Source organism: Frankliniella occidentalis, unplaced genomic scaffold (assembly GCF_000697945.3).
Source record: "Frankliniella occidentalis isolate FOCC.00 unplaced genomic scaffold, Focc_3.1 Scaffold334, whole genome shotgun sequence".
Classification (NCBI taxonomy): Eukaryota; Metazoa; Arthropoda; class Insecta; order Thysanoptera; family Thripidae; genus Frankliniella; species Frankliniella occidentalis.
Window position 1 is genome coordinate 213,824 of NW_026267457.1, and position 25,420 is coordinate 239,243.

Genomic DNA, 25,420 nt, shown 5'->3' on the forward strand with positions numbered 1-25,420 from the left:
GTAAAGAACGAGGTTTCTCCTAATGTATCAAACATGTTTGATGCCCTGATGCTCTTCTTGTTATTTTATTCTTTGCTATTTTGAATTATCCTCACAATTATTAACTTTCTTTAATGCTCTAGTCTGTGATGATTTGAGATGTAATTCGGAGGGGGTTTATACCTCAAGGAGGATGGCGTCGGCGTCGTGCCTGCCGTGCAGGCGGAGGGCCGTGAGGTTGGGCGCGTTCCTGAGCAGCGAGCACGCGTCCTCGGTGGGCAGGTCGGGCCCCAGCGTGCCCAGGTCGCGCCACAGCGCGCCGTCCCGCGAGAGGTCGTGGAGCCTCGAGGACACCCGCGACACCTGCGGAGGGGAGAAGAGGGGGACGCTGTGGCCTCCTTGGCGCCCCGCGTGCGCGCGCCTCGGGGCTCGCCGGCCGGTGGACGTAATGCGAGGATTGGAGAGAAATGTGAGCCACTTTCGGGAAAGAGGAGCCCATCTTCCGCCTCTGCCCCCTCCCCGCTCCTCTCCCCGGAGTTCCCCGCTGGCCTAGCTCTGTTTGTTGTGGGACCCATCCTTAGGCCCCTACATGGTTTGGTGGCCGATGCCACTCTGGCCCCCACGTTGCCCGCCCCCACCGCCCCGCGCCCCCTTACTCAACACCCGCCTGCGCCGCCCCCAGGACTGCGAGTCATGCGGCAGTACGTGAGTTGACTAGGCTCTGGAGACTCCGAGTCGAGCAAGGAACCAGAGGCTCCCTCCAACCTCCGCCACTCCCCTCTCTACCCGCCCCTCCCCTGCCCCCACCTCCCCCCCACAACCCCCTGGAGTCCTATGGCCCCGCGACCCCTGACCTCTGAAGGGTTGAAAGCCCTACCACGCAGCGCGCAGCAGGGCCTACCCGCCGCAGCTGGGGGCCCCACCTCTCAATGATATGACAACGATGCCACCATGAGCAAGGTGACTCTCTCTCTGCCCCCCCCCCCCCCCCCCCCCCTCTCTCTCTCTCTCTCTCTCCCCCTCCCTTTCTCCTCTACCCTCACCACTAAACTCTCGCCCCTGGTCGAAGCAACCCATCAGCCTTGGGAGGTATAAACTTCAGGCAATACGTATTTTTGTTCTTCTTCATATCTGGTTTGGTTCCAGTAAAATGCCATGTTCGAAATTTATGCGGATATAGACTGCATACATAATACACGAACAATCGGCGTGTTATTTATTGTGTGTGTGTGTGTGTGTGTGAAGGGGTGGGTGGGGAGGGTGATCTCGCTGTGGGCGGACAGCACACCCCACCCCGACCCGACCCACTCTCCCGTCTACTGGGCACACCCCCCTCATTAATTACCCCCCAAGTATTCGGATTGCGACGTTTACTAACAAGGCGCGCCCTCCCCGGCCCCCATAGGGCGCCTCCCTCCCGCTAGTCCACGGCCAGGGCCGCGACGAGTACCTGCAGCAGGTCCGGCTGGGGCAGCTCGCGGAGCACCCGGAGCAGCACCTTGTCCGGTAGGTCGTCGAAGGTCTTCCTGGGCCTGGCGCGGGGCCGCGCTCGGGGGTCTTGTGCTCGGCGGGCGCTCATGGCCGGTACGGGGGGGAGCGAGAGTCAGGTCAGGTGGTATATTCGGTGCGCCTCGCGCTTCGCCTCGAGGTCGTCGCCGCCGCCCGGACCGGAGAAGAAGATGTTGTGCCCCCGACCTGGAGATCCACTTGGCAGTTGTAGCGCACGGCAAACAGGCGGGGCAGAGCGGGGCGGCGAGGCGCGAGGCACGGCGGCGAGGGTAAACAAACAACACAGCGCGGCCCGTGCGCGCACAGCCCCCCGCGCACCCACCGCGCTGCCAACGCCTGCCTGACCCACCGGCCTGCCTGAACACACGCCGCGCGCCGCTCTCCCGCAACAATTGGGCGGGGATCTCTTCTTCTTCTCTTGCTCGCCCGTCCACTCCTTCTCCTTTGCTCTCCGCCCTTGCCCTACGCCCTGCTGCGCCCTGCTGCTGCCGCGCCTGCCGCTCGGCTAGGAACGACCTGTTGATTGCGGCCAACTGTTGTAGCGGGCCGTGAGGTGAGGCCGACGGGGGTCGGGCCAATCAAGTAGGGGAGAGCGCCTTTCCTGTGGGGGGGGGGGTCAGAATCCTTTTTCGCTCGCCTTCAAGGAGTCGGGGGTGGTCCTTTTGAAAGCGTGTAATCCCCCCGCGTGACCTGTCTGCTCCCCCCAAAAGTGGAGGCCATGCCGCGCGGCGCGGCGCCATGCTCCTCTTTTTTCCCGAGTGTCTTCCTTCAATCTCGTCTCGTTTCGTTCCACTACTTGGGTGCTTTTTGGCTCCACTCCGATCTGCTCTCCTTGCGCTCTGCTCCGGGGGGATAAAGGTGGAGAAGGGGCGGCGCGCGCTGTTCTTTGCATTGCCTTTTGCGCTCGCAGGGAAGAGATTACGATATTGTTCTGGGTATGCTGGGGGCGTGGTGGGGGGGATTTGGAGGGTTGGGGAGGGGGAGGGGCTCGTTGTGTGGGCGTCCGCCTTCCTGGCTGAAGCCCTTGTCGAAGCCATCTCACAACCCAGAGAGACGCGCGCTTTTGTCGGAGAGAGTCGTGTCATGAAAATTCTCATCTCTGTGCCTGCTGTGTGCCAATGTGCCCCGCTTTTCTGTGGAAGTCTGGTGTGGGGGTGGAGGGTGGTGCTGTGCGGGGAAGAGGGTCGTGGAGGGTGGCGCTGGGGAACGCAAAGAACTGCGTGGTGTTGGTTTTGGTCGTGTCGTGTCATGGTGTCGTGACGGGGTGCTGGCAGCTGACAGTAAGGTTTAGAGGTCTGAGGGTCGGTGAAACGAAAGTCCCGGTTGGCAGTCAGGTCACAGGTTTATTCCATCCGTCCTCCCCGTCCTGTCATCAGTCGGGCCCGGGTGCGGACGCGTCGCCCCGGCCGCGGCGCGGGGACGGAGTGCGGGGGCCGCGATCAGTCGCAGTCGGTCAGTCGGAGTCCGTCAGTCGGGCGGCCCTCGGCGTCGGCGTCCCCGCGGTGCGTCGGGGGCGTCCTGGAGGTCGGGGAGGAAGAGGAGGAATCGGAGCCCTCAGCCGCAGACGAGTCCGCAGGACAGGAGCGCGCGCGGTGCGGGGCCCGGCGGGCCTGGCCGGGCGGGGGCTCGGGCAGCTCTAGCAGTCCCAGCTCTTGCCGCAGGAGCAGATGCCGCGGCAGCCGCAGCCCTTGGCGAGACCGAGCTGGCCGAGGACGGGGATGCCGACGACGGAGGGGGCGGCGCATGAAGAGTCGGAGGTCTTGTGCACGATGTGGTTGACGACGCCACCGTGGCCGTAGCCGCCGTAGCCGCCGTAGCCCCAGCCGCCATGGCCCCAGCCGCCGCCGCAGCCGCAACCGCAGCCGTAGCCGTGTCCGTATCCACAGCCGCAGCTGCCTCCGCAGTGTCCTCCGCAGCCGCAGTGGCCTCCGCAGCCGCAGCACTTGCAGGCCTGTAAAAGTTGGACAAGTTAAGTCGGTCACTCGCTCGCTGACGCTGACTCAAGTCGCACAAGCCCGCACCCCGCACGTCCGCGCACCACCACGCGCACCAGCAGTCGCTCACTTCACTTCGTCAGCTTTAAATTCACTTCACTTCACACCGTCCCGTCGCTCTCGTCGCACAGAATGACAGTTCAGAAGAGTGCGTGTGGTGCCGGAAGGAAACCCCCGGCGGGGGTTCGCGAGTCCCTATCACTCAATCACTCTACTCACCGAAGCGATCTCGAAGAGCAGCCAGAGGGCGAACAGGGCGATGACGAGCAGCCTCATGTTGATGTTGGTGGAGGGGGTGCCTGTGGATCTGCTGTCCGACACGAGTGCAAACGTGATTGTGGCTCTCCCCGAGACGCGCACATCGTTTTATACTTTTGACGCTCCACTTCCACCGGCAGCCCCGCCCCACCCCGCCCTGCCGCCGCTCCGTGCGTCGCTACCGCTCCACCTCCACCTACCCTATGGCCGACCGCCGATTTTGTTTGCGATTCGTTTGAGGCCGGAATGCCCGCAAACCGCTGCAAGCACGGGGTGGATCCAAGAGTCGACAAGACAGCGGTCCCTAAGCAAGGAATGGGGGATGGGGGAGGGCACGAGAGGCTTTACTGTGTCTGCACCCTTTCGTACGGACCCGATCGCCCTGCCCTTCGTCTCCAGGGGCTCGTTACTGGGAAGGGTGATTCCCCTCCCCCCGTCCCAACCTCCACGACACACACACACAGACACGCATACGCACACCCACTCGGTCCTTTACTTCGACCCTGACCTCATAAAATCTCCCTGCTCATTTGGGCAAAATTCCGTCTCAACGCTCGTCGATAAAACTGGCGAGCGCATTGAACATCTCTCCCTGCCCCGTCCCCGTCCGACCACCAGTGCGCCGCCCTCCGCTCGGGGCTCGCTCATAAATCACAAGCGACCAACGCCCCCCTTCTCCCTCTCCCTCTCTCCCCCTCTCTTTCTCTTTCTTCCTCTCTCGACCCCAACACGCTCTCTCACTCTCTCCGAGGACGCCAAGGGTCAGTCCGGTCCGGCGGCCGGCGGCGGTCCGTGCATCAGGGACGTGTGGTGTGGTGGCGGACACGTCGGTCTAGCCAGAGAACCGTTTTCTTCTGAAATGGCGGCGCAAGGAGAATACATTAAAAAGCGCAAAATGCCAACACGCGTCACACTGCGCCATTTCATCTCACGGACCCCCGCCAAGTGTAAATTCCCGATTTTCATTCTACTTTGGGAAATTGTTGGTCTTAATGTGTCATCGAGGGACACATCAAAAATTTTTGCTCAAATTCATATTTGGGGATTATTTCGGGCATTCGTCCCGAAAGCTGCTATTTCAACTATTTTGTATAATTTTCAACATTACTTTGTTACAAGAAAATCGTCACAGTGCGGTTCTTTGGACGAAAATTTCGTCCGTTTTGCTCTATCTGAAACCGTTAAGGCGCTACCGCCACGTTTAGAAGGGGAATCACTAGGGCTTAAGAGCGACGGTTGCAAAAAGCAGTCCTACAAAAAAAGTTATAAAACAAAAGTCGAAGAAAAACTTAAGCTCTTTAACTTCTGTTCTATAGCATTTTTTGTGTGACTGCTAAAGCAGCTTTTACAACCGCTGCTCTTAAGCCCTAGTGATTCCCGTACATGACCCCTCCTAAACGTGGCGGTAGCGCCTAAACGGGTTCGGATAGAGCAAAACGGACGAAATTTTCACCCTACGAATCGCAATTTTGACGAGTTAACTGTATGAAAGTAGTGTTGAAAATTATGAAAAGAAATAGTTGAAATGGCAGCTTTTGGAACGAATGCCCAAAATAACCCCTAAATAGGAATTTGAGCAAAAAAAATTGATGTGTCCTTCGATGACACATTAAGACCAACAATTCCCCAAAGTAGAATGAAAATCGGGAATTTTCACTGGGCGGGGTTCCCTTGACAGGTGTGGGAAGAGAGCGGGGCGTTCGCGGGGTGGCGAGCTCGCGGGCCGACGGGGGCGGGAGCGCCCGCAGGACTCTGGGTAGGCAGCGCGCCACGCGCCGGTGTCCTCGGAGCAGCCGGCGGCCTACCTCCCGGGCTGTCGAGTGGCCATCCCGGGCTCGGGCGCCCACCCAGCTGTGGGGGAGACATGACGCCGCCCGCCGCTCTCGTCGAGGCGAATTGCGTCATTTAATTCAGAGTAAGTGTGGAGCGGTGTGGACTTTGAAGAGCGATCCTAAAATGAGACCCTCCCTAATGACCCTACGGGCTTTTAACCCCCCCTCTCTTCCCCAGTGCAGACAACCCTTACAGGTCCTCACAGGCACGGGTCCGCGGGTGGTCCGCATCTTGACGACCCCCTCCCAGAATTATCGCCCCCTCGCCTCCCCCACCATTTCCCACTTCCCTTTTGCACGCCGTTCTTTAGCAACTCCTCTGTCTCCGGCGCGGGCTCGGGGCGCGCGCTCTCCCTCTCAATCGTCTTGTTATCAGTTCGTCGGGGACGAAATCAGTCTGGAACAGCAGTCCCCAACTCGACACCCAACTCTGCGGGTGTCCTCGCCAACTTGGTGCGACCGACGCTGCTGGCCCTCCTGCCCTCCCGCAAATGCCATACTGAAAATCAGGGGGTTCCCGAGTTTAGTTTGAGTTTCCTGCGTTTAAGAAATTTCCGGGTACGGTCCACGTTAGAGGGGGCCCCCCCGCGCGCGCGTCGCTCGGACCCGACACGCGGTCTGCCAAGTAGGACAGTAAATGCGTGGCCTTGAAAAAGTGCAACGCAACTCGGGGCTCGCCGTCCGGCGCGAGCCCGGGAAGCCGCCGCAGCAGCGCAGCGCCCAGTTGTGTCAACGGACCGGGGGCGTGACGCACTGTGCGTGTGCGAAGCGGAGGCGCGTATGTAGCATGGACGTAGTTTATTCTACATCCATGGTCTGTAGTTGCATCCAGATGAGCAGCGGGAGTGGGGCGTGGGGCTGCCTCTGGCCTCGGGTATCGGGAGGAAAAAGTGCGCTGAGATGGAAGTGATGTTGGTGCAAAATGTGTTTATCGGGTCTTCATAGCACGTTTTTTGTTTGTTTTTTCGCAAACTATTAAACCTGTAGCGTCTAGACACCCGAGGTACCCACTTACTAAGGACGCAACTTGTGTGGTCCCCTCGAGCAAGTCCGTTGAAAACTAAGACTAGAAAAAAAAAAGGCAGACGAACTCAATGCAAATTCATACTCAAACGTATATATTTTTTATCCTTCTTATCGTACTCTTTAACAACTAAAGCGACTCCAGCAGGGTTTTAACAGACACTGTCCAGCATTGTCTATTATAGCTTATCAAAGATTGCAACCAATAAAACCAACAAGTCAAAATGAATGTGACAGGCACTCTTAATAAATACAGATCAAAATAAATTGTTGTCATATAAAGGCAAGTACATTTCATTTTACAATCATTATATCCATCATTCTCCACATAGGGGACATTTGGTGATATCGGGAACAATCAATTTGGTAACAAAATGTTTTTAATTACTCTTTTAAAAAAATGTTGTAATGTAGAAAAGGCAGTGGTCTACTAACTTCAAAATCACAACTTCATTAAAATATCACGTATCACATAGAAGTATTTTCACAGATCAGCCAGTTCCTGTAAAAATCCACACCAATGATATGTGGTGGATCTTGCTCCTATAAACAGTTATAAAGTGGTACTTAACACATTGTTCTTAAAAGAGTTCATTTAACCATAAATGTCTCTGAAGTAAAGGTAGTGGTGGTCAGATCAGATCACATTTGCAAAAATACAAATGCATTTCCAAACTTCTTTTATTTGGTTTGGTAGACCATTTTCATAAGGCTATGAACTATAGTAGAAAGAACAAAAGAGATTGTCATGGACATCATGCAAAATAGGTAGAATGGAATATTTCCAGAAATCATTGAATAATCATTCTTGAAACGAGCTGAAGGTAAATTAGGTACTGTTAGACACAGAAAATTTCTAGATGCTTTGACAGTGCACCACACTTTGAAAGGCTACTTGTTATTGATAAAGGTTTTTGGTCCCCAAACCTGTTCTAAGTACAAACAGGAAATTTAATGGACAAAAGACATAATGTCACCTGATGGTCCAGTTGCAAAAACAAGAAGAAAAGAGAAACACATCTGAAGCCAAACAATAACAGCTGAGGAAATAATGAAGCTTTGACACGGTCAGAAATAGAAAAGACGCTTCAAGGAATCTAATTAGCAGGATGATGCCATGGATTGAAACAATTTGGCCATGAATGACAAACAGTAACATTAACATTACCTAATACATGAGCATGATTGAAATGGTTCAATTAAAAGTGACAGATTATTTATTTTGCTCAGCTAGTTCTCGCTCAACAATTTTACGATATTCATCAAAACCACCTTCAATGCTATGAACACTCCCACCACCACATATCCAAAGTTCTTTACAGACCATACGAATCAGTCTTTCGTCGTGGGATACCAGAATAACTCCACCCTGAAAATAAATAGAAAATGTTGTCCATCAAAAAGAAATTTATAAAAGAAATGTTCTGAAATAATACAACTAAACATAATAAGCAAACATACCAAGTACTTGTTGATTGCAAGACCTAAAGCATGAATCGATTCAATATCTAGATGGTTAGTAGGTTCATCCAAAACGAGAAAGTTTGGATTACCCATGCACATTACAGCAAATGCAACCCGAGACTTTTGGCCTCCAGATAAACTAGCTATACTTTGGAGAGCAAGGTCACCAGACACTCCAAAACTACCTAGTTGTCTTCTGTACTCTTCCACTGGTTTTCCTAAGAGAAAGAATGCAAAGATTTAAAATTTGATATATTTTCCAAGGAAAAGTGATCATTAGAGCTACTTCAATACACATACCTGGGTATGTCTTTTGTAACAGTTCAACAGAACACACATTCATGTCTAGTTGATCAACGTGATGCTGGCTGAAGTACCCAAATTTCAAATTACGATGAATAACTCTATCACCCCGTGTAGGCGCATTGATGCCCATGATAATTTTTAGTAAAGTGGTTTTACCAGCTCCATTGTCTCCAACCTGACAAAAAAATTATGGAATTACAAGGGGGTTAATTTCAATCGCTAAATACTAAATTACTTAATTAGAAATATTAAAAATACTTATTGTACATCACACATCACAATATATGAAAACTACTTACAATACATATCCTGGATTCTAAAGTTGCATTGAGATTAACATTACTAAAGATAGTTCGACCTGTACTTTCATAAGCAAAGGACACCTCAGATAGTTGCAGAATTGGTGGTGAAAGAGGTTCAACAGGAGGGAATTTTAACACCACATCAACTTCTTTTTCCACTGGCTTCAACTCTGGTCTGTAAATAGTAGCAAATAAGCAAACTTATATGATTGCATTATCATCAGTATTTTAAACCAATGGAAGACAAAAAAATTAAAACTCACAATTTTTCAAGCATTTTAATCTTGCTCTGGACACTTGATGCTCTGTTTGCATTGTACCTAAAGCGATCAATGAAAGCCTGGACATGGTCTCTGTGTTGCTGCTGGGCTTCCCACTCCCTTTGTTGGTTTTTCAGCTTTTCATTCTTAGTTTTCTCAAACTGCTCATAATTACCCCTGGAAATTAGTATTGTGGTGTTATTCATACACATGTATATGGTACATTAAGGCGTAGCAAAACTAAGATGTTACAGATTTTTGTCAATAACAACCTGTAAGCTTCTAATCTCTGAGCATAAAGATGGAGTATGTCTGTAGGCACAGTATCCAGGAAATTACGGTCGTGGGAGACAACAAGTAGAGTTGTAGGCCAATTCTGGAGATAATTTTCTAACCAGATGATAGCTTTGATATCCAACATGTTGGTGGGTTCATCCAACAGCAACAGATCTGGTCTGAAAACAAAAGGAGGTGGTGAGTAAGATTTTGTTTAACCCCAACTTTAAAATAAGCAAAATAAAAGTGTGTGTGCATATATGCACAGAAGGACTCTTACTTAGAAAATAGTGCTCTGGCAAGAGCCAAACGCATTCTCCAGCCACCAGAAAATTCTTTTGTCTTGCAACTTTGCATTTCAACAGTGAAACCAAGACCATTGAGAATACGAGATGCCCTTGCTGGTGCCTTGTCAGCTTCCATGTTTTGAAGAGCTATGTAAACTTCACTTAATTCGTCTGACATTTTGGTATCAGCAGTTCTACAAATTTACATCATTATTAGAACAGAAAAAGGTATTTTTTCCTGAACTTTATAAGATAGTTAAGTCTAATCTCAGATCAAATAAGCATTTTGGTCTACAAACCCTGCATTCACAGCTGCAGTAATTTCTTTTTCACGTTTAAGTAATTCTTCACGTTTTGTATCGCATTCAAGAACACTTTGCAAGGCAGGGGTCTCATCTCCAACAACTTCCTGTTCCACATGCAGGATTGATATGTGAGAAGGAATACGAAGCTGAGCCCTGAAATCAAATGGAAATAGTGAATAAAAGTTATGGCCTCAGATTAGGTTTCCTTGAGAGGAAAAGAAAAACAAATGCATACCCTGAGATCATACGCAGCAATGTAGTTTTACCATGTCCATTTCTCCCAACCAGTCCATAACGCCTTCCAAATGAGAGAACAATGTCAGCTCCTTGTAGAAGTACTCTGAAAACAAAATGGAATGATGTTGAATGTTCAGTAGCAAAAATTCTAGGAAATACAATTGTCATTGGACTTACTTATCTCCAAATGCTACATCAAAGTTCTCAATTCTAATATCTTGAGTCCGATTTGATCCTTTGGCTTCCATTTTGGCATCTTTTCGACTTGTAACCTGGGATGCTGAGGCTGTTTCCAATTTTACGGGTGCAGCTACAGGACGGTTTGTCATTTCTGCAGTTCTTTTCTCTTGCCTTTGCTTTATCTTTGCTTCAGCCTTTTCTAACTTTTTAGCATCCACTTTCTAGATAATTCAAAATATTAAAAAGAGAAAAAAGAGGGGAATTTTTGAACGACATGTAATTGCAGGTTGTAAATCATTTTACTTTAAAATACATACCAAAACATCATCTCTTTGAGTGACCCATATGCTCTTAATTTCAGTTATGTCATTGTCCTGATTGTCTGATAATGACTTCAGATGGACTGGCGCTTCCAAAACTCTATTTACTTTTTTCACAGAATCTGTTTCTGGTCTCATTATGTCCCACAGCTTTTCACATATATCTTTTATATCATCTTCTGACTTGTCATCCCCCACCTCCTGCAAGACTCCTCCAATGGCTTCATATATTTCTTCGCTGTCTTCAAAATCATCTGCGGAGCCTGAGAGTACTCCTGCAAATTTCAATAAACACCAAAGATAGTAAGAAAGTTTTGCAGACATACAAAACTGCGCTGGAATGCTTATAATGATTTCATGAGTTTAATGATTTTGAAATAAACATGAAGGGACATCAGAAAAGTTTACAAACAAACTGTGTGAAATTTGTTAGACTACAATAGAGTTAACCATCTAAAAGAGACCAGACCATATCTAGTAGAGAAATTAAAAGGCGAGGAAGATCTTAAGCAACACTTTCCTAACCTCTAATCCTACCGTGCTTTCGGTGGGAAACAGTGACAAAGTGAGGGGACAACTCATGACACACTAAACATTTCTGAAGTAATAAGATTATCTTCAAGCAATACCTTCAACATATTGGTACACTTCATCGTCAATCTTTGGGAATTCTTCTTTTATGTATTCCAAGTAGGCTGCCATGATGGTTCCAATTCTAATCCGTTCGTGAAGGATGCCGTCGTGTACTGTCAGGAGCGGTCTGCCACCGGTCAGAAACGTCATCGGAAAACAGAAAGGCGTTTGTGGTGCGGTCGCCGGTTGTTTGTGTTGTGATAAAAGTCGGGTTATGTTTCGCTAGAACAAGCATTTTGTCATTTCTATTTGTCTGCATAGATCTCATAATTTTCGGTGAAAATGCCGACGTGGAATCAGATTCAGTCTCAGCTTCGGAATCCAAACAACCCAGTAGTTTTCTTCGATATTAATGTGGGCACTATTGTAAGTTGCAACTTTTGTTCCCTACTTATGAAAGATTTGAAAATCTTATTTTCTGTAGTGTCATCAGCTATTACCAATATTTGAATGATTGATGTACCTGATTCATAGTTTACCAGTGTGAGACCCTCTGCCGTGGTTGTCTTAGTGTGTCATGCATTGGATCTTTCGTGCTCAGTATGTAGTGGTCAATGCAATCTCATCTTATTGCAGGAAATTGGACGAATGATTCTAGAGCTATTTGCTGATATTGTTCCTAAGACAAGTGAAAACTTTAGACAGTTTTGTACTGGGGAGTACAGAAAAGATGGTGTGCCTCTTGGCTTTAAGGGGGCACCATTTCACAGAGTTATCAAGGATTTTATGATACAAGGTGGAGATTTTGTTAATGTGAGTATTTTTTACTTTCCTCCTTTTCTTGTGTGAAATTTTCATTTTTGACTAATCTCTTTGTTTTGTTTTTTTCTTCTTGAAGGGTGATGGAACCGGTGTCATGAGTATTTATGGTGGCACTGCCTTCCCAGACGAAAATTTTACACTTAAACACGATGCTCCAGGACTATTGTCTATGGCCAACAGCGGGAAGGATACCAATGGGTGTCAGTTTTTCGTTACTTGTGCAAAATGTAACTTTCTTGATAGCAAACATGTAGTTTTTGGTCGAGTTATTGATGGACTTTTGGTTATGAGAAAAATAGAAAATGTACCAACAGGTCCAAATAACAAACCAAAAATTCCAGTTGTCATCTCACAATGTGGCCAGATGTAGTTTAAGTTCAATTGTGTAATTTGAGAGCTCTTACCCCAAGAGAAATCAGGAATTTTGTCAAAGAAAGACAAGGCTAGTTGCTCATCTACTATGATTTATATACCTATCACATCAGTTTGGCACGGCACAAATGTTAAGCAAGTACTGCTTCTTCAACTTGGAAAAAAATAAAAAAATTTAAACAGTTTTAAATTTTTAATTTATAATACATAAGTAACTGACAAGTCGGGTCTAATTTCTAATTCATCTTCTTGTCAAAATTATTTAGAATCACATGGATGTGAATTTCCTTTGGTCACAACATCTCACGGGGAAGTAGTCTTGATCAAATTAATATCAAAAATAACCACCTGTCTGAATCTTAAGACTCAACAACATTACTTAAATAAATAAATAATTGAGAAGGAAATGTCCTGTGTATGTTTTTCTTCCTTCTACTTTTGCTTATCACACTTAGATGTGAACATGTACACACCAGTTGACATGCTTCAAAAATGAGTAAATAATTACAGTCGGGACAAGTCGAGAAGTTTACCTAGTTATGAGGTTTACCATTAGTTGCTTCAAGCTTAACAGTGTGTATTGATGGTTTCCCAAACCGTTTTTCAGCTTCAGTGAAAAAGGCACGTTCCATTTGTCGCACTAGCTCATTAAAGAAAACATGGGCCAGCTGAGAGTGAAATGCTGAACGAAAACTGAAGGATACATAAAAATCAATAACACATGACTGTGTTTCTGTACTGAGGCCTGGGCTGAATTTCCATATGGTTGTGAGATGATCAAACAAATGACCCTCCGTACACTCTGCCCTACAAAATTAGTATGGTTTTAATAGAACAGCAAACAAAAAAATGTTGCGACTAACCATAAGTTATATGAACTTACTTTACAAGTCTGGGTCGAATGAGGGATACTTCTGACACGTAACTTTCAGTAATGGGTGGGAAACCAATGCTTAGCTTCCCTTTTAAGAAAGCTGGTTTTCGTACCGTAATATCTGATTGTTTACAGAATGGAACAAATTCCTTATACTTTTCAACATCAGATACAACTTGAAACATTTGTTCCATTGAAAACCTAGAAATGAGAAAAAATTGATTTTTTAAAATAATGGCGTAAACAGTCGCAACAAAAGTCACATTGACATTAATCATAACTTACCCGACTAATTTTCGACCCCGGTACTCCTTCGTTTTGTCAGAAAAACTTGATCTATTAAAAAATGGCACGTGACATGTAGAACACGTACTTAAGGAGTTGATTTTAGAATGTCTACTGTCAAAAGTATGCAAGATTGCTCCATTGTCAATAAATCTGCAAGAAACACAAGACAAGGATAAAAATAAGGTATGGTACATGGGATAGATTCTTAGGAGAAATGACATGTGGAGATACTAAAGACAACGATTCCTCCCGACATCAAAGTCAGGTCGCGTCTCAATGTTTTCTGTTTTGAAATAGAGTGTCATAACCACATAATGAGCCAGCAAATGTGAAATAAAAATACATACTTTACAGGGACGACAGCCTGTCTCACCGAGTTCAGTCTCAAAATTCGAAAACTGTTACAATAACAACGCCGTAACAATGTCATTCTAGTTTCTACCCAAAAAGATCTGACGGAAAAAAAAATAGTTGTGAATATTCAAGCTTGCAGAAGGATATGTTACTCTCAGCAGACGCTTTTCAGTTTTCACTGCCGGCATGATCCTTCCGCGAAGCTTGTCTTTTTCTGGTTTCGAGCAGGCTAATTGGTTGATCAGTTGCTGCGTTTTTCCTGATCTATTTTAACATTCAAGATTGACTCAACTTTTATGTTGGCGTTGGTTTGACAAATTAATTTGTTTCGTTAGGTTTTGGTTGGTTTCAGCCGTTTAGGCACAGTAGCAGCAGCTGCGGCCGTGATTTTATAAACATCAGCAATCAGCAAAATGGCGGCCAATATACCCCGCACCCACGAAGGTACGATCAAATTTATTTAAATTTAAAAGATTGACTGGGATTCTGTATTCTAATTTGGTGTGCATTTCATCTAGATAATTTACTTAGTCAGTGGGTTCAAATTCTTCTCAAATCGACTGCCCCGAATGTTTCAAATTTGAGCCGAAATTCATGTGCCTAGCATGTTTCCTTGGTCTATTTTGAAGTTTCCAATGCTGTTTATTTATGTAAACAGTCAGTTGAAACCAACCGCATCACTGTACTTTTGGTGCTACGGATAGGACACTTTGCTCGGTATTCTTAAATTTACGATTTACTCCTTAATTGCACGGCATTCTACTACTTATGGGAGAAGCCTGCGGTAACCTAGCTTTTTACGTTTGCTTCCCGTTCTCTTGTACTTGCCCTATTACTTTTTACTACTGGTGTATTTTCAAATTCGAAGTTCCCTCAGAATCTATGATCAGTTGGCTCATCTTGGCAATAGGGATTTTTATTTAACCTCTAGTGCAATTTGTTTACTTTTTATGTTGTCCCACATCCCTATTCAACGTTTGTAGCGTGTTCTGAAAAGTTCATCATAAGTAATTATTACTTTCTCCAACATTTACAGACATTGAAGCGCAGATAAAGGACCTTCAATCTAAAAAGAAGGAAATCGCTGAGAATGAAATCAAAGAAAAGGATAGAGTTGGTCTTGGAGAAACTGGTTACTTTGATAGTGACATTTATGATGGTGGTGGTGGAAAATTTGAAGGATATGTCACCTCCATCGCTGCAAATGATGAAGTTGAGGTATGCTTTCTCGCAATGATTCTGTTCTTTCTTACATTGGTACATTTGTCATAATGATTATTATTGTTTTATCTTGTTCAGGATGACGAGTTTGACTCGGTCTCCTTCACTCAAAACAAAAGAACAGGTTATACTGCTCCAGCTGCTCTTCTCAATGATGTTGCTCAGGTACTTTTTGTTTTTAGTCTTGCTTTTCACTCTATAGTATTTCTAGTTTTATCAAACATCTCTATTTTCACATTTTTTTTCAGGCTGACAAGGACTATGACCCCTTTGCTGACAGACGAAGACCAACAATTGCAGATAAGGAGGATGAATACCGGCAACGGAGAATGAGGATGATCATTTCTCCGGAGCGAGTGGATCCCTTTGCTGAAGGTTCGTTGTCCAATTATGATCTCCAGTGCATAGTCAGTAGATAGTATGCCTTATAAAGTAGTGTGTGTTCTGTGAACAATCATGGAAATGGTGTTTACAGAGATAAATTAAGAACACCTAATGCTGTGGGATGTTATGGCCATTTCATGGCCTCATTTCTCTCGTTAACATAACAGCATTAGGCAAATTTCTAGACAGCTGATTTCTAAAGTATGCTTAAAATGTTTTTCAGTACTTCTTTTCTTACTTATGGATTTTGTGCTTCTTAATGATGAACTGGCTTAAATTCAAGGCATTCTTTTTTTCATTTTGAAGTGTATATTCAAGTGCTACAGATTAATATTGCTTTTAGTGTTCATCTTTTTTCAATTCTTGCATACCTTTCATTAATCAGCTGTTTAGCTATTGGCATTTGTGATTTGCAGTCCAACATGTTTTTCTCCCTAATACTTCGTAAAACATACCCATCTATATCTGTACATTTTCAGAAACATTTGTCAAGCTGCTCTAAAAATTCAGGTTGACACCCTGCATTTTCTTTAACCCATTTGCCATATAAAGTACACAAATGAATTCTAGTTGTTTATGAGCCCTGTTATCTGATGCATGAATCATGTAATCTTGCTGACTGAAAGTTCCTCGTATATATTATCTATCTGTTGTACATGTAATGGTGAATTACTGGATGTGTCAGGGACCAAACATATGCTGTAACATTTATTTTAGCCTCATATCACATTTTCTACAAGATGGATTCAGCCTCTATTTGGTACAGATTATTTCCACTAAAGATGGTGTCCAGTGTGGGAAGTATTATGTCAGCAAGAATACATCAACTTTAGTCTTTTCTTGTTAGGGAGTGAGAGGATTGAGTGAATGTGTGTGTGAATGATTGAGTCACATCATTGTTTAATAAAGTTCTGATCGTTATTGATAAGCTTCCATTATACCTTTCTCATGGAAATGTAATGGACAGAAGTGAACTTTCTTCTCCCATTGGTTCCTGTTATCAAAGTCAATCGGCACTGCTGTCATGAAATGGGCCATCTTATATTTTTTTGTGAAATGGCCTATGTTTAGCTCAATTCAAACTTTCTGCAGATTCTAAACATATGTGGCCATGCTAGATTTGCCATTTGATACCACGTACTAATAAAGGTGAATTTCTTCTCTCCCTACCCGAGGATGTCTAGCCCGAACCTGAGCTGCTCAACGGGAAGCCATCATCTCAAGTGTCTGGTGCGGGAAAGAAAGGATACCCTTCGGTGTCTTACCGTCAATACATACACTGACAATCACCTGGTCCATAGATTACATTTTAAATTTCTAATATGTATCTGTGCTTGGGGTAACTAAGGATTATATTGGGCTCTCTTTTCTGTTAAAGTACATTTTTGTTTTTCAACTTTTATTTGTAATATCTCCAATTTACTAAGGTCAGCACAGATCTTTTTATTCTAAGTACTAACAAATAATTATTAAATTATCACATACGTACCTAAAACTAGCTACAACTTCTGAATCACCCTTAGTGTTAGTTGTATGAAAGAGTGTGAGTGAGCTAACAGAAAAGTACTAATGGAACCAGATTGTTTGTAGGTGCTTGCAGTAAAATGGAGAATCAAACATCTTTCCTGGAAGATATCGCCATCCGGCGTCACGTACGTACCCAAAGTGTTGTTTGCTGTGTTCACCTACTTATTAGGCCTGGTTTCAACGATCCTTACCGTCTCTGGAATAGTGTTTTGTTCAGTAAACATAAATATTTCCGTGTTACAGATGAATTACATGTTTATGTAAAGAAAATAAGTAGTTGAACACAGCAACAATGGTATCAGGGTAGCTACAGCAAATTATTTTCCTCCCCATATGTGCATTTTTTTTCTGGATAGAACATTAGTCGCTATAATTCATAGCCTCTACTTATTATATATTGTCATGAAACTGTAACTTGAATTTTTTACTTGTTCATGTTTTGTTTTTTTCCATCTCATTAGTAATATTTTCAACTCTGTCCTTAAAATTTTAAATACTATGACCAAAGTGGCACCCTGATTACCCTAGGGGAAAAAAAGACATATCAAGGACCTGTTGACAAGAGCGGGTTGTAAAGCAAAGTCTAATAGTTACGCCGCGTGCGTGACATTTTTTTTTGTGATTGCAGGCGGAAAGACTCCTGATGTTGGCTCGAGAACATACACAGAGATTATGCGTGAACAATTATTGAGAGGAGAAGAAACTGAGGTAAAGATAATCTACTACATTCAATTTACTGAAACAAACCAGCTTTTACTCAATTAAATTACAAGTCCCTTGTTTTTTCTTTTGTTTTTATTAGTTGAGGAAGAAAATCTTGGAGAAAGCCAAAGAAGGTACCTTAAAAGTTGTTAGCAACGGTGATTCTGCCAAAGCTGCACCTAAACGCCGAGGGCGGTGGGATCAAACTGAAGATGCTGGAACACCATCAGAAAAAAAGAAAAAAGAAACATCAGCTTGGGACAAAGAGGATGTGAGTATCTATCCCTCAAGATACAGCATTTATTTTCCTGCTACATCCGTATAGCTCTGAAGATTGTCAACACTTTCTATGCAACGGGTCTAGACCCAAGACCTGGTAACATAGTCCCCCTCCTCTAAAAGTGTCCTCACTCTAACAATTTCATAGTCCTCTAATGAAAGTTATGACTTGTACATTATTGTGAGAACCGGGGGATCCGCCACTAAATGCTCGCATGCGAGGTGTTACATCTTAGGCCTTGGATGAATACATTCTTATCGCTTTACCCTATTTATATCTGTATCTCTCTAAATCATTCTCTTAGTGTTGTTCATGTATTGTTAATTCTTTAAGGCAACCCCTGCTATTTCTCGTTGGGATGAAACTCCTGGTCATCCAAAAGGCTCGGAAACTCCGGGAGCTACTGCTACTCCAGGAGTAAGCACTCGCATGTGGGAACCAACACCAGGTCATGCTACTCCAGGTGCTGTCACTCCAGGCAGAGAGACACCTGGACACGACAAAGGGATGTCCAGTCGCAGAAACCGGTGGGATGAAACTCCAAAAACTGAGAGAGGTGTGTTGATCCTTTTCATATCCAATGGATTCATTTCAACATATATTTTTGGTAGCTGATATGTCACAATTTTTCTATCTGATCTATTTTTAGAAACTCCTGGTCACAACAGTGGATGGGCTGAAACTCCGCGAACTGATCGGGTACCAGGTGGTGACCTCATCCAAGACACACCTGGCTCAGTAAGCAAGAGAAGGAGCCGATGGGATGAGACACCATCTAATCAGATGACACCTTCAGCAATGACTCCCTCTGCCATGACACCTCATACTCCTGGTACACCATCAACTCCAATGGGAACACCAGGTGGAACCCCTTCAATGATGACGCCAAGTGGAGTGACTCCGACTGGACAGAAAGCTATGGGAATGGCTACCCCTACACCAGGTAGTTTTTCTCCCATTAACATGCATGTTTTATTCAATGGTCTCAAAGGATAACAAAAAATTTTGTGGTTTTATTTGAAGGTCATCTTGTCACCATGACTCCTGAACAAATGCAAAACTACCGGTGGGAGCGGGAAATTGATGAGAGGAACCGTCCCCTTGCTGATGAAGAACTGGAAACTATGTTCCCAGTAGGGTATAAAATCCTACAACCTCCAGCTGGTTTGTTAATCTTGTTCATCTGTGATAATTAGTTGTTCTCATCATATGTCATATAATTTTACTTATCAATTTTTCTTTTTAGGCTATATTCCAATTAGAACTCCAGCTCGCCGCCTAACAGCCACCCCAACGCCCATTGCTGGAACTCCCCAAGGATTTTTCATTCAGACTGAAGACAAATCAGCAAAATACATGGACAATCAACCCAAAGGCAATTTACCATTCATGAAGCCTGAAGATGCCCAATATTTTGACAAACTCTTGGTTGACGTTGATGAAGAAACACTCAGCCCAGACGAACAGAAAGAAAGAAAAATCATGAAGCTTTTGTTGAAGATTAAAAATGGTACTCCACCTATGAGGAAAGCTGCCCTTCGTCAGATAACAGACAAAGCAAGAGAGTTTGGTGCTGGCCCCTTATTCAACCAAATTCTTCCCTTGCTAATGTCCCCAACTCTTGAAGACCAAGAACGGCATCTTCTTGTCAAGGTTATTGACCGGATATTGTACAAGTTGGACGATTTGGTGCGCCCATATGTTCACAAGGTATTTTCATGAGAAAGCTGGTCAACATTTTTTCTTGAGCTTATTTTTAAACCATTACTCATTGCAATAATCTATTATGCTCTTGTTCAACAGATTCTTGTGGTTATTGAGCCCTTGTTGATTGATGAAGATTATTATGCTCGTGTAGAAGGCAGAGAAATCATTTCCAATTTGGCTAAGGCTGCTGGCTTAGCCACTATGATCTCAACCATGCGACCTGATATTGACAATATTGACGAGTATGTACGGAATACTACTGCTCGTGCTTTTGCTGTGGTTGCATCTGCTCTGGGAATTCCGTCTTTGTTGCCTTTCTTGAAAGCTGTTTGTAGGAGCAAAAAGTCTTGGCAAGCACGTCACACTGGTGAGTTTTTGACATTGCTGCATACCCACTCCAGTATTTCAGATTAAGATTAGCAAGTACTTGTTTTATGTTCCAGGTATCAAAATTGTTCAGCAGATTGCTATTCTAATGGGTTGTGCAATCTTGCCTCATCTAAAAAGTTTAGTTGAAATTATTGAGCATGGTCTTGTAGATGAACAGCAGAAAGTCCGTACTATTACTGCCCTCGCTATTGCTGCTTTAGCTGAAGCTGCCACTCCATATGGTATTGAAAGTTTTGACTCTGTTCTCAAACCATTATGGAAGGGTATCAGAACTCACAGAGGAAAGGTAAAGATCCCAATGTGTTATAGTTTTGGCTACTGATTAGTATGAGGCTTTTATATTGGTCTGTTTCATTAAAACTTTATTTTTACTATTTGTGCAGGGTCTTGCTGCATTTTTGAAAGCAATTGGTTATCTTATTCCGCTTATGGACGCTGAATATGCTAACTATTACACCAGAGAAGTGATGCTTATTTTGATCCGTGAATTCCAGTCACCTGATGAAGAAATGAAGAAAATTGTTCTAAAGGTATTCATTCAAATTCTTGTCACTCCTAACTTAGCTATTTTCTACTTAGAAGTCCTTATTATGTATAATTTGTTTATCAGGTTGTGAAGCAATGTTGCGGAACTGATGGTGTTGAGCCCCAATACATCAAAGATGAAATATTACCACATTTCTTCAAGCACTTCTGGAATCATCGCATGGCACTTGACAGAAGAAATTACAGACAGGTATTGTTTTTCTACATATCTATTCTTCTCTGTTTGTGTGTTGAAATATGTTGAGTTCAACAAATCACTCACTGTTGCTGGATGAGCCTACCTTTATTGCAATCAAGATACTACCCTAGCTCTATGATGAATAGTCTCAATTTGTTAATGGTCACTTTTTCTCTTTTCGCACAGCTTGTTGATACTACTGTTGAAATAGCCAATAAAGTGGGTGCATCTGAAATCATCAACAGGGTAGTGGATGACTTGAAAGATGAAAATGAGCAATACCGTAAGATGGTCATGGAAACAATTGAAAAAGTCATGGGCAATCTTGGAGCAGCAGATATTGACTCTCGTTTAGAAGAACAGCTTATTGATGGTATTTTGTATGCCTTCCAGGAACAAACCACTGAGGTACAGTAACATGAAATTTTTCATTGTTAGTAATTAAAGTTGTGTCAACAAAAATGTGGGTCACTCCCTACCTACGGTCTACTACTGTCAATCCTGTCTGATTTCACCATTATTCCATTACTCTAGTGACTAAACTTGGGTGTATCATTTTCCAGGATGTTGTAATGCTGAATGGTTTTGGAACCATTGTCAATCAGTTGGGCAAGAGAGTCAAAGCTTATTTGCCACAGATTTGTGGTACAATTTTGTGGCGTTTGAACAACAAATCAGCTAAAGTACGACAACAAGCAGCCGACCTCATCTCTAGGATAGCTGTTGTTATGAAAACCTGCCAAGAGGTATGTGACTTTGTTTACTGATTTTTAAATTACTTAGATTGGTAAGTTTGCCCCCATCTTTCAATTTACTACATATCTATCTCTATAAATACTTTCAGGAAAAGCTGATGGGTCATTTGGGTGTTGTGTTATATGAGTACTTAGGTGAGGAATATCCAGAAGTATTAGGTAGCATTCTTGGGGCTCTGAAAGCCATTGTCAATGTTATTGGAATGACCAAAATGACTCCACCAATTAAAGATTTGCTACCTAGACTCACCCCAATTTTAAAAAATCGTCATGAAAAGGTATGTGTTGCTGGTTCTGTGTTTGTTTTTTAATCCTTTACTTTAGTATCAGAATACTTTACCATTATACCTCTTGGTGTTGCTTCATATTTCAGGTTCAAGAAAACTGTATTGATCTTGTTGGGCGTATTGCTGATCGAGGACCAGAATATGTATCTGCTCGAGAATGGATGCGTATCTGTTTTGAACTCCTGGAACTTTTAAAGGCTCACAAAAAAGCTATTAGAAGAGCCACTGTAAATACATTTGGATACATTGCCAAAGCAATTGGGTAAGTGGCTCACAGTAGAGTTCAATGTGTTTATATATACTTCTGTGGTTCACTAATCCTTTAATCTTTTCTGCATTTTCAGTCCTCATGATGTACTTGCAACATTGCTTAATAATTTGAAAGTACAAGAAAGACAAAACCGAGTTTGCACAACTGTTGCAATTGCCATTGTTGCTGAGACATGTTCACCGTTTACTGTTCTCCCAGCCCTAATGAATGAGTACAGAGTACCTGAACTGAATGTTCAAAATGGTGTTTTAAAATCATTATCATTCCTGTTTGAGTATATAGGGGAAATGGGGAAGGATTATATCTATGCTGTCACACCGCTCCTTGAAGATGCTCTCATGGACAGGTAAAAGACACTTTTATTTTATGCTTCATGCATTAAATCTTCGTGAAAATTTTGAAACTAATATTCTTTTACTTATTGCTAGGGACCTTGTTCATCGTCAAACAGCCTGCGCAGCCATTAAACACATGGCTTTGGGAGTGTACGGCTTTGGTTGTGAAGATGCCCTCATTCATCTTCTGAATCATGTGTGGCCAAACATTTTTGAAACATCACCTCATCTTGTGCAAGCGTTCATGGATTCAATAGAAGGAATGCGTGTTGCCTTAGGTCCTATAAAAATTCTTCAGTACACATTACAGGTTAGATATAATTTGGAATCAAACTGTTTCCCTGCTGTGCTGTGCTATGTGCTTAAAACTTGTCTACTTGTTTTCTTGTCACATAGGGGCTTTTCCACCCTGCTCGTAAGGTTCGGGACGTTTACTGGAAAATCTACAACTCATTATACATCGGTGGACAAGATGCCTTGGTTGCCGGATACCCTCGAGTTGAGAATGACCCCAAGAATGTATATGCACGGTATGAGCTGGACTATGTACTGTAATGCAACTATTTACTGTAATTATTTCTACTAGTAAATTTCATGAACTTTATGAATTTATTGAGCATACTTGTTTGGATCAAGTTTGCTTTTATTCTTAAATATTACCAACATTGTGTCAGTCATTCAAATTTTTATTTCTTTTTATTTCTTAGTTTTGAGCATTAGCCTTGAGCAATAGTTGATCGTACAAAAATCTGGAAATAATTGCATGAAAGCCTGTGGCTGCTTTTTTCCCTGTGTTGAACATGTTGCATATTGTTTAATTTAATTTTAAGAAAAAGGCAATTATAGGTCGTGCTATCAATAAAAAGGAAAATATGTAGAAATATTACAACAATAAAAATTGATAAAGGATGATTTGTATTTAATTTCTCACCACACGAGGTTACATATGTATTTACATTTGACAGTAAGTGTTGATTACAATAGTATCGTCTCACTAATGTTTATAACTATTTTTGTACTGTTTTGACTCTCGAGGGGACCGCGATCGCCTATATTCTCTGGAATGCGATCTCTTTCTTGTCCTTTCTCTTGACTGTGATCGCTCTTTCCTTCTTGAGGTTTTTGGATACTTGTCTTTTAGGGATGGGGAGTTACCCCTGGAGGGTGAATGCCTGCGGCTTTTCTTGGCATTGTAGTCTCTTGCATATTCTTCTTTTATTTTATCTTTCTTCCTTCTGTCCATTTGAGGGCTGGATGATCTGCTTTTCCCTCTACTATGAGACCGGGATCTGGACACTCGACTTCTTCCTCTTGAATTTGACCCGTTAGCTGGTACTGCTGGTTGGTGTTTTGAATGGCTTTGAGGGGGGCGGCCTTCAAAGTCCATTTTGCGACCTAACACAGAGTAAAGTTCATCCTCAACTTCAGTTTTGATCTTAGGAAGACGCTCTCTTTCTGATCCGTCCTCTTCAGTTTTTGGAACTCTTGACTTCTTTTTAGCCTTTGAAGAGTCACTACCACTGTCTGCATCACTGGAGTTTTCCTGTTTGATTCCCTCCTTTCTTTTGTCCCTCTTCTGCTTCTTTTTTTTCTTTTTCTTTTCCATCTTTTCTAACTTTCTATAACAAGAAAAAGAACAATAATACATTTAACACATATCACAAAACATTCCTATTGGGAAAGAGGGAGAGTTGGTACGTAAATTTGACTCTTACCTCAAAAGTTTTAACTTTTTCTTAGTAGATAGCCCTTCTAGGAACTTCAGCTCTGTTTCATTCATATGATCCTCATCTTCACTGTCAGATGGTATCAGCTGCTGGTTGCTTACATTGGAGGGGCCTGTAGGAAGTTCAAGAAGTCCCACAGCACCTTTTTTCATTGCTAAACCATCCTCTCGCATCTGTCTGATAAGGTCTGATGGGTTTGAATTTGATCCAGTCTCTGTCCCAGTCGCTGACTGATTGTACATTGGACACTCCTTGTCTAACATCAAAATAACAAAAATATGTGTTAATAAAAGACATTTACCGTGGCAAAAAGATGGCAATCGGCAACTATTTTTCGTTCAATAAAAATACTAACCAGTGTTAATGTGACCCCATTTATGACATTTAATACACCTGACGTTGCGTACTTGAATACCAAATGGCTGATCTCTGATTTCTTGGTCACCTTTGCAGTAGCTGAACATTTAGGGAAGAAATATATGGATTAATATTAAATTTGAGTTATATATGTACAATTAAGATAATGTGTTCTATAACTAACCTTTCACGGGGTGCATTATACTTTCGTTGCCACTCAAACTTAAATTCAGGTTCATCATCTTCCCTTTCTCTGTCCTTTTTAAGTCCAGGTGGTGGCTCGTAAAGGAAGTTGACACTGAGCTTTCCTTTACTCTCCTTACTCATCAAAGCCCTTGAGAACAGATAATAATTTTAAAGTGACATGCCAAACCAGAATGGGAGTGTTGTTCCCTATGATCGTGTACATCATTTCCAAAGAAACATTATTTTTTATCAAATACTTACTTGTTGGTATACAAATCCTGCTCTTTCTCATACTGTACTCTAAGTTCCTCTTGCTTTTGCTTATATGCTGCAGTTTGCTGTTCTGCCATCCATACCTGAAGATTTAAATTGTGACATGAACGCAAAACAACAAAATAATAATTAAAAATACGAAATTACATCAAGAAAATTTAACATACCCTTTTGAGGTTATCCCTTGATGCAGGATGGAAGAATTTCTTGCACATGTAATTATTAAAGCCTTTCCCCATTTTAGAAGATTAATATAAAACACGAAATAGACAAAAAAAAATCTACTCTTCAGCTTATGAACGAAGCTGGTTTTTTGTTCAAAACGTCAAACGCCAACTGATCACTGATTTCACAACTTTCGTACGATCAAGATTTTGTAAGATACGATTGTTTTCGTTGCTTTCCTTTTCGTTTTTTTGCTCTTCAATGACAGTCCAGGTGTGTTCGTATTCTACACGTCATTCAACATTTTCTTTCGA

General features: G+C 43.3%; 7 protein-coding genes across 12 annotated transcripts in view; 2 read left to right on the forward strand and 5 right to left on the reverse strand.

The window, feature by feature from the left end:
* Positions 1–1,813, reverse strand: part of LOC113211561 (uncharacterized) — a 15,711-nt gene extending 13,898 nt beyond the window's left edge. Inside the window, exons 1-2 of the mRNA XM_052274089.1 lie at positions 1,430–1,813; positions 163–342 (exon numbers count right to left, since the gene is read on the reverse strand). Of these exons, the coding sequence (XP_052130049.1) occupies positions 163–342; positions 1,430–1,558 (309 nt within the window). The 5' untranslated portion in view covers positions 1,559–1,813. The remainder of the gene's footprint in view (positions 1–162; positions 343–1,429) is intronic.
* A 998-nt stretch (positions 1,814–2,811) lies between these two features.
* On the reverse strand, positions 2,812–3,861 carry LOC113211573 (small cysteine and glycine repeat-containing protein 2-like). Its single transcript, XM_026429977.2, has 2 exons — positions 3,702–3,861; positions 2,812–3,439 (listed from the first exon to the last, which is right to left on the reverse strand). The coding sequence occupies exons 1-2, from the start codon at positions 3,756–3,758 to the stop codon at positions 3,125–3,127; spliced, it is 372 nt and encodes a 123-aa protein (XP_026285762.1). The 5' UTR covers positions 3,759–3,861; the 3' UTR covers positions 2,812–3,124.
* Positions 3,862–6,673: 2,812 nt separating this feature from the next.
* Positions 6,674–11,315, reverse strand: LOC113211567 (ATP-binding cassette sub-family F member 3). Of its 3 annotated transcripts, none has more exons than XM_026429972.2 (12): positions 11,162–11,315; positions 10,530–10,807; positions 10,210–10,433; positions 10,031–10,135; positions 9,790–9,948; positions 9,484–9,684; positions 9,200–9,382; positions 8,931–9,104; positions 8,665–8,842; positions 8,360–8,540; positions 8,057–8,277; positions 6,674–7,964 (listed from the first exon to the last, which is right to left on the reverse strand). In XM_026429972.2, exons 1-12 carry the CDS (start codon positions 11,313–11,315, stop codon positions 7,809–7,811), a joined length of 2,214 nt encoding a protein of 737 aa, XP_026285757.2. In that variant the 3' UTR covers positions 6,674–7,808. The 3 variants fall into 3 exon arrangements, with proteins under 3 accessions (XP_026285757.2, XP_052130045.1, XP_052130046.1); XM_052274085.1 differs by having other exon boundaries at positions 11,070–11,229; XM_052274086.1 differs by lacking the exon at positions 11,162–11,315 and adding an exon at positions 11,058–11,077.
* Positions 11,316–11,381: 66 nt separating this feature from the next.
* LOC113211572 (peptidyl-prolyl cis-trans isomerase H) lies at positions 11,382–12,706 on the forward strand. Its single transcript, XM_026429976.2, has 3 exons — positions 11,382–11,531; positions 11,742–11,918; positions 12,004–12,706. The coding sequence occupies exons 1-3, from the start codon at positions 11,448–11,450 to the stop codon at positions 12,295–12,297; spliced, it is 555 nt and encodes a 184-aa protein (XP_026285761.1). The 5' UTR covers positions 11,382–11,447; the 3' UTR covers positions 12,298–12,706.
* Positions 12,474–14,032, reverse strand: LOC113211570 (coenzyme Q-binding protein COQ10 homolog B, mitochondrial). Its single transcript, XM_026429975.2, has 4 exons — positions 13,809–14,032; positions 13,459–13,611; positions 13,183–13,374; positions 12,474–13,106 (listed from the first exon to the last, which is right to left on the reverse strand). Exons 1-4 carry the CDS (start codon positions 13,889–13,891, stop codon positions 12,833–12,835), a joined length of 702 nt encoding a protein of 233 aa, XP_026285760.1. The 5' UTR covers positions 13,892–14,032; the 3' UTR covers positions 12,474–12,832.
* A 47-nt stretch (positions 14,033–14,079) lies between these two features.
* LOC113211565 (splicing factor 3B subunit 1) lies at positions 14,080–23,308 on the forward strand. 4 transcript variants are annotated; one of them, XM_026429967.2, is made up of 21 exons: positions 14,080–14,259; positions 14,852–15,033; positions 15,115–15,201; positions 15,285–15,411; positions 17,576–17,655; positions 17,750–17,920; positions 18,263–18,485; positions 18,579–18,872; positions 18,953–19,093; positions 19,176–19,639; positions 19,733–20,003; positions 20,080–20,312; positions 20,410–20,556; positions 20,637–20,762; positions 20,937–21,158; positions 21,314–21,496; positions 21,595–21,783; positions 21,879–22,054; positions 22,137–22,409; positions 22,492–22,708; positions 22,795–23,308. In XM_026429967.2, exons 1-21 carry the CDS (start codon positions 14,229–14,231, stop codon positions 22,951–22,953), a joined length of 3,996 nt encoding a protein of 1,331 aa, XP_026285752.1. In that variant the 5' UTR covers positions 14,080–14,228; the 3' UTR covers positions 22,954–23,308. The 4 variants fall into 4 exon arrangements, with proteins under 4 accessions (XP_026285752.1, XP_052130041.1, XP_026285755.1 ...); XM_052274081.1 differs by lacking the exons at positions 14,080–14,259; positions 14,852–15,033; positions 15,115–15,201 and adding an exon at positions 17,011–17,072 and having other exon boundaries at positions 15,394–15,411; XM_026429970.2 differs by lacking the exons at positions 14,080–14,259; positions 14,852–15,033; positions 15,115–15,201; positions 15,285–15,411 and adding exons at positions 15,420–16,650; positions 17,011–17,072.
* Positions 23,297–25,367, reverse strand: LOC113211569 (corepressor interacting with RBPJ 1). Its single transcript, XM_026429974.2, has 6 exons — positions 25,109–25,367; positions 24,930–25,024; positions 24,667–24,816; positions 24,481–24,581; positions 24,114–24,381; positions 23,297–24,017 (listed from the first exon to the last, which is right to left on the reverse strand). Exons 1-6 carry the CDS (start codon positions 25,178–25,180, stop codon positions 23,393–23,395), a joined length of 1,311 nt encoding a protein of 436 aa, XP_026285759.1. The 5' UTR covers positions 25,181–25,367; the 3' UTR covers positions 23,297–23,392.
* Positions 25,368–25,420: the final 53 nt, after the last annotated feature.

Excerpts from the sequence above, each read along its gene's own strand:
- LOC113211573 (XM_026429977.2), bottom strand. The coding sequence starts at position 3,758 with ATGAGGCTGCTCGTCATCGCCCTGTTCGCCCTCTGGCTGCTCTTCGAG. Across the intron at positions 3,440-3,701 it reads TGCTCTTCGAGATCGCTTCG|GCCTGCAAGTGCTGCGGCTG; the intron begins GTGAGTAGAGTG and ends CAACTTTTACAG.
- LOC113211567 (XM_026429972.2), bottom strand. The coding sequence starts at position 11,315 with ATGACGTTTCTGACCGGTGGCAGACCGCTCCTGACAGTACACGACGGC. Across the intron at positions 10,434-10,529 it reads CTCAAAGAGATGATGTTTTG|AAAGTGGATGCTAAAAAGTT; the intron begins GTATGTATTTTA and ends TGAATTATCTAG. Across the intron at positions 9,383-9,483 it reads GCCAGAGCACTATTTTCTAA|ACCAGATCTGTTGCTGTTGG; the intron begins GTAAGAGTCCTT and ends TTTTGTTTTCAG.
- LOC113211572 (XM_026429976.2), top strand. The coding sequence starts at position 11,448 with ATGCCGACGTGGAATCAGATTCAGTCTCAGCTTCGGAATCCAAACAAC. Across the intron at positions 11,532-11,741 it reads ATATTAATGTGGGCACTATT|GAAATTGGACGAATGATTCT; the intron begins GTAAGTTGCAAC and ends ATCTTATTGCAG. Across the intron at positions 11,919-12,003 it reads AAGGTGGAGATTTTGTTAAT|GGTGATGGAACCGGTGTCAT; the intron begins GTGAGTATTTTT and ends TTCTTCTTGAAG.
- LOC113211570 (XM_026429975.2), bottom strand. The coding sequence starts at position 13,891 with ATGACATTGTTACGGCGTTGTTATTGTAACAGTTTTCGAATTTTGAGA. Across the intron at positions 13,612-13,808 it reads CAGGCTGTCGTCCCTGTAAA|ATTTATTGACAATGGAGCAA; the intron begins GTATGTATTTTT and ends TGTTTCTTGCAG. Across the intron at positions 13,375-13,458 it reads CGGGGTCGAAAATTAGTCGG|GTTTTCAATGGAACAAATGT; the intron begins GTAAGTTATGAT and ends TCTCATTTCTAG.
- LOC113211565 (XM_026429967.2), top strand. The coding sequence starts at position 14,229 with ATGGCGGCCAATATACCCCGCACCCACGAAG. Across the intron at positions 15,034-15,114 it reads CTGCAAATGATGAAGTTGAG|GATGACGAGTTTGACTCGGT; the intron begins GTATGCTTTCTC and ends TATCTTGTTCAG. Across the intron at positions 15,202-15,284 it reads TTCTCAATGATGTTGCTCAG|GCTGACAAGGACTATGACCC; the intron begins GTACTTTTTGTT and ends ATTTTTTTTCAG.
- LOC113211569 (XM_026429974.2), bottom strand. The coding sequence starts at position 25,180 with ATGGGGAAAGGCTTTAATAATTACATGTGCAAGAAATTCTTCCATCCT. Across the intron at positions 24,382-24,480 it reads ATGGGGTCACATTAACACTG|ACAAGGAGTGTCCAATGTAC; the intron begins GTTAGTATTTTT and ends TTTTGATGTTAG. Across the intron at positions 24,018-24,113 it reads AAAAAGTTAAAACTTTTGAG|AAAGTTAGAAAAGATGGAAA; the intron begins GTAAGAGTCAAA and ends TTCTTGTTATAG.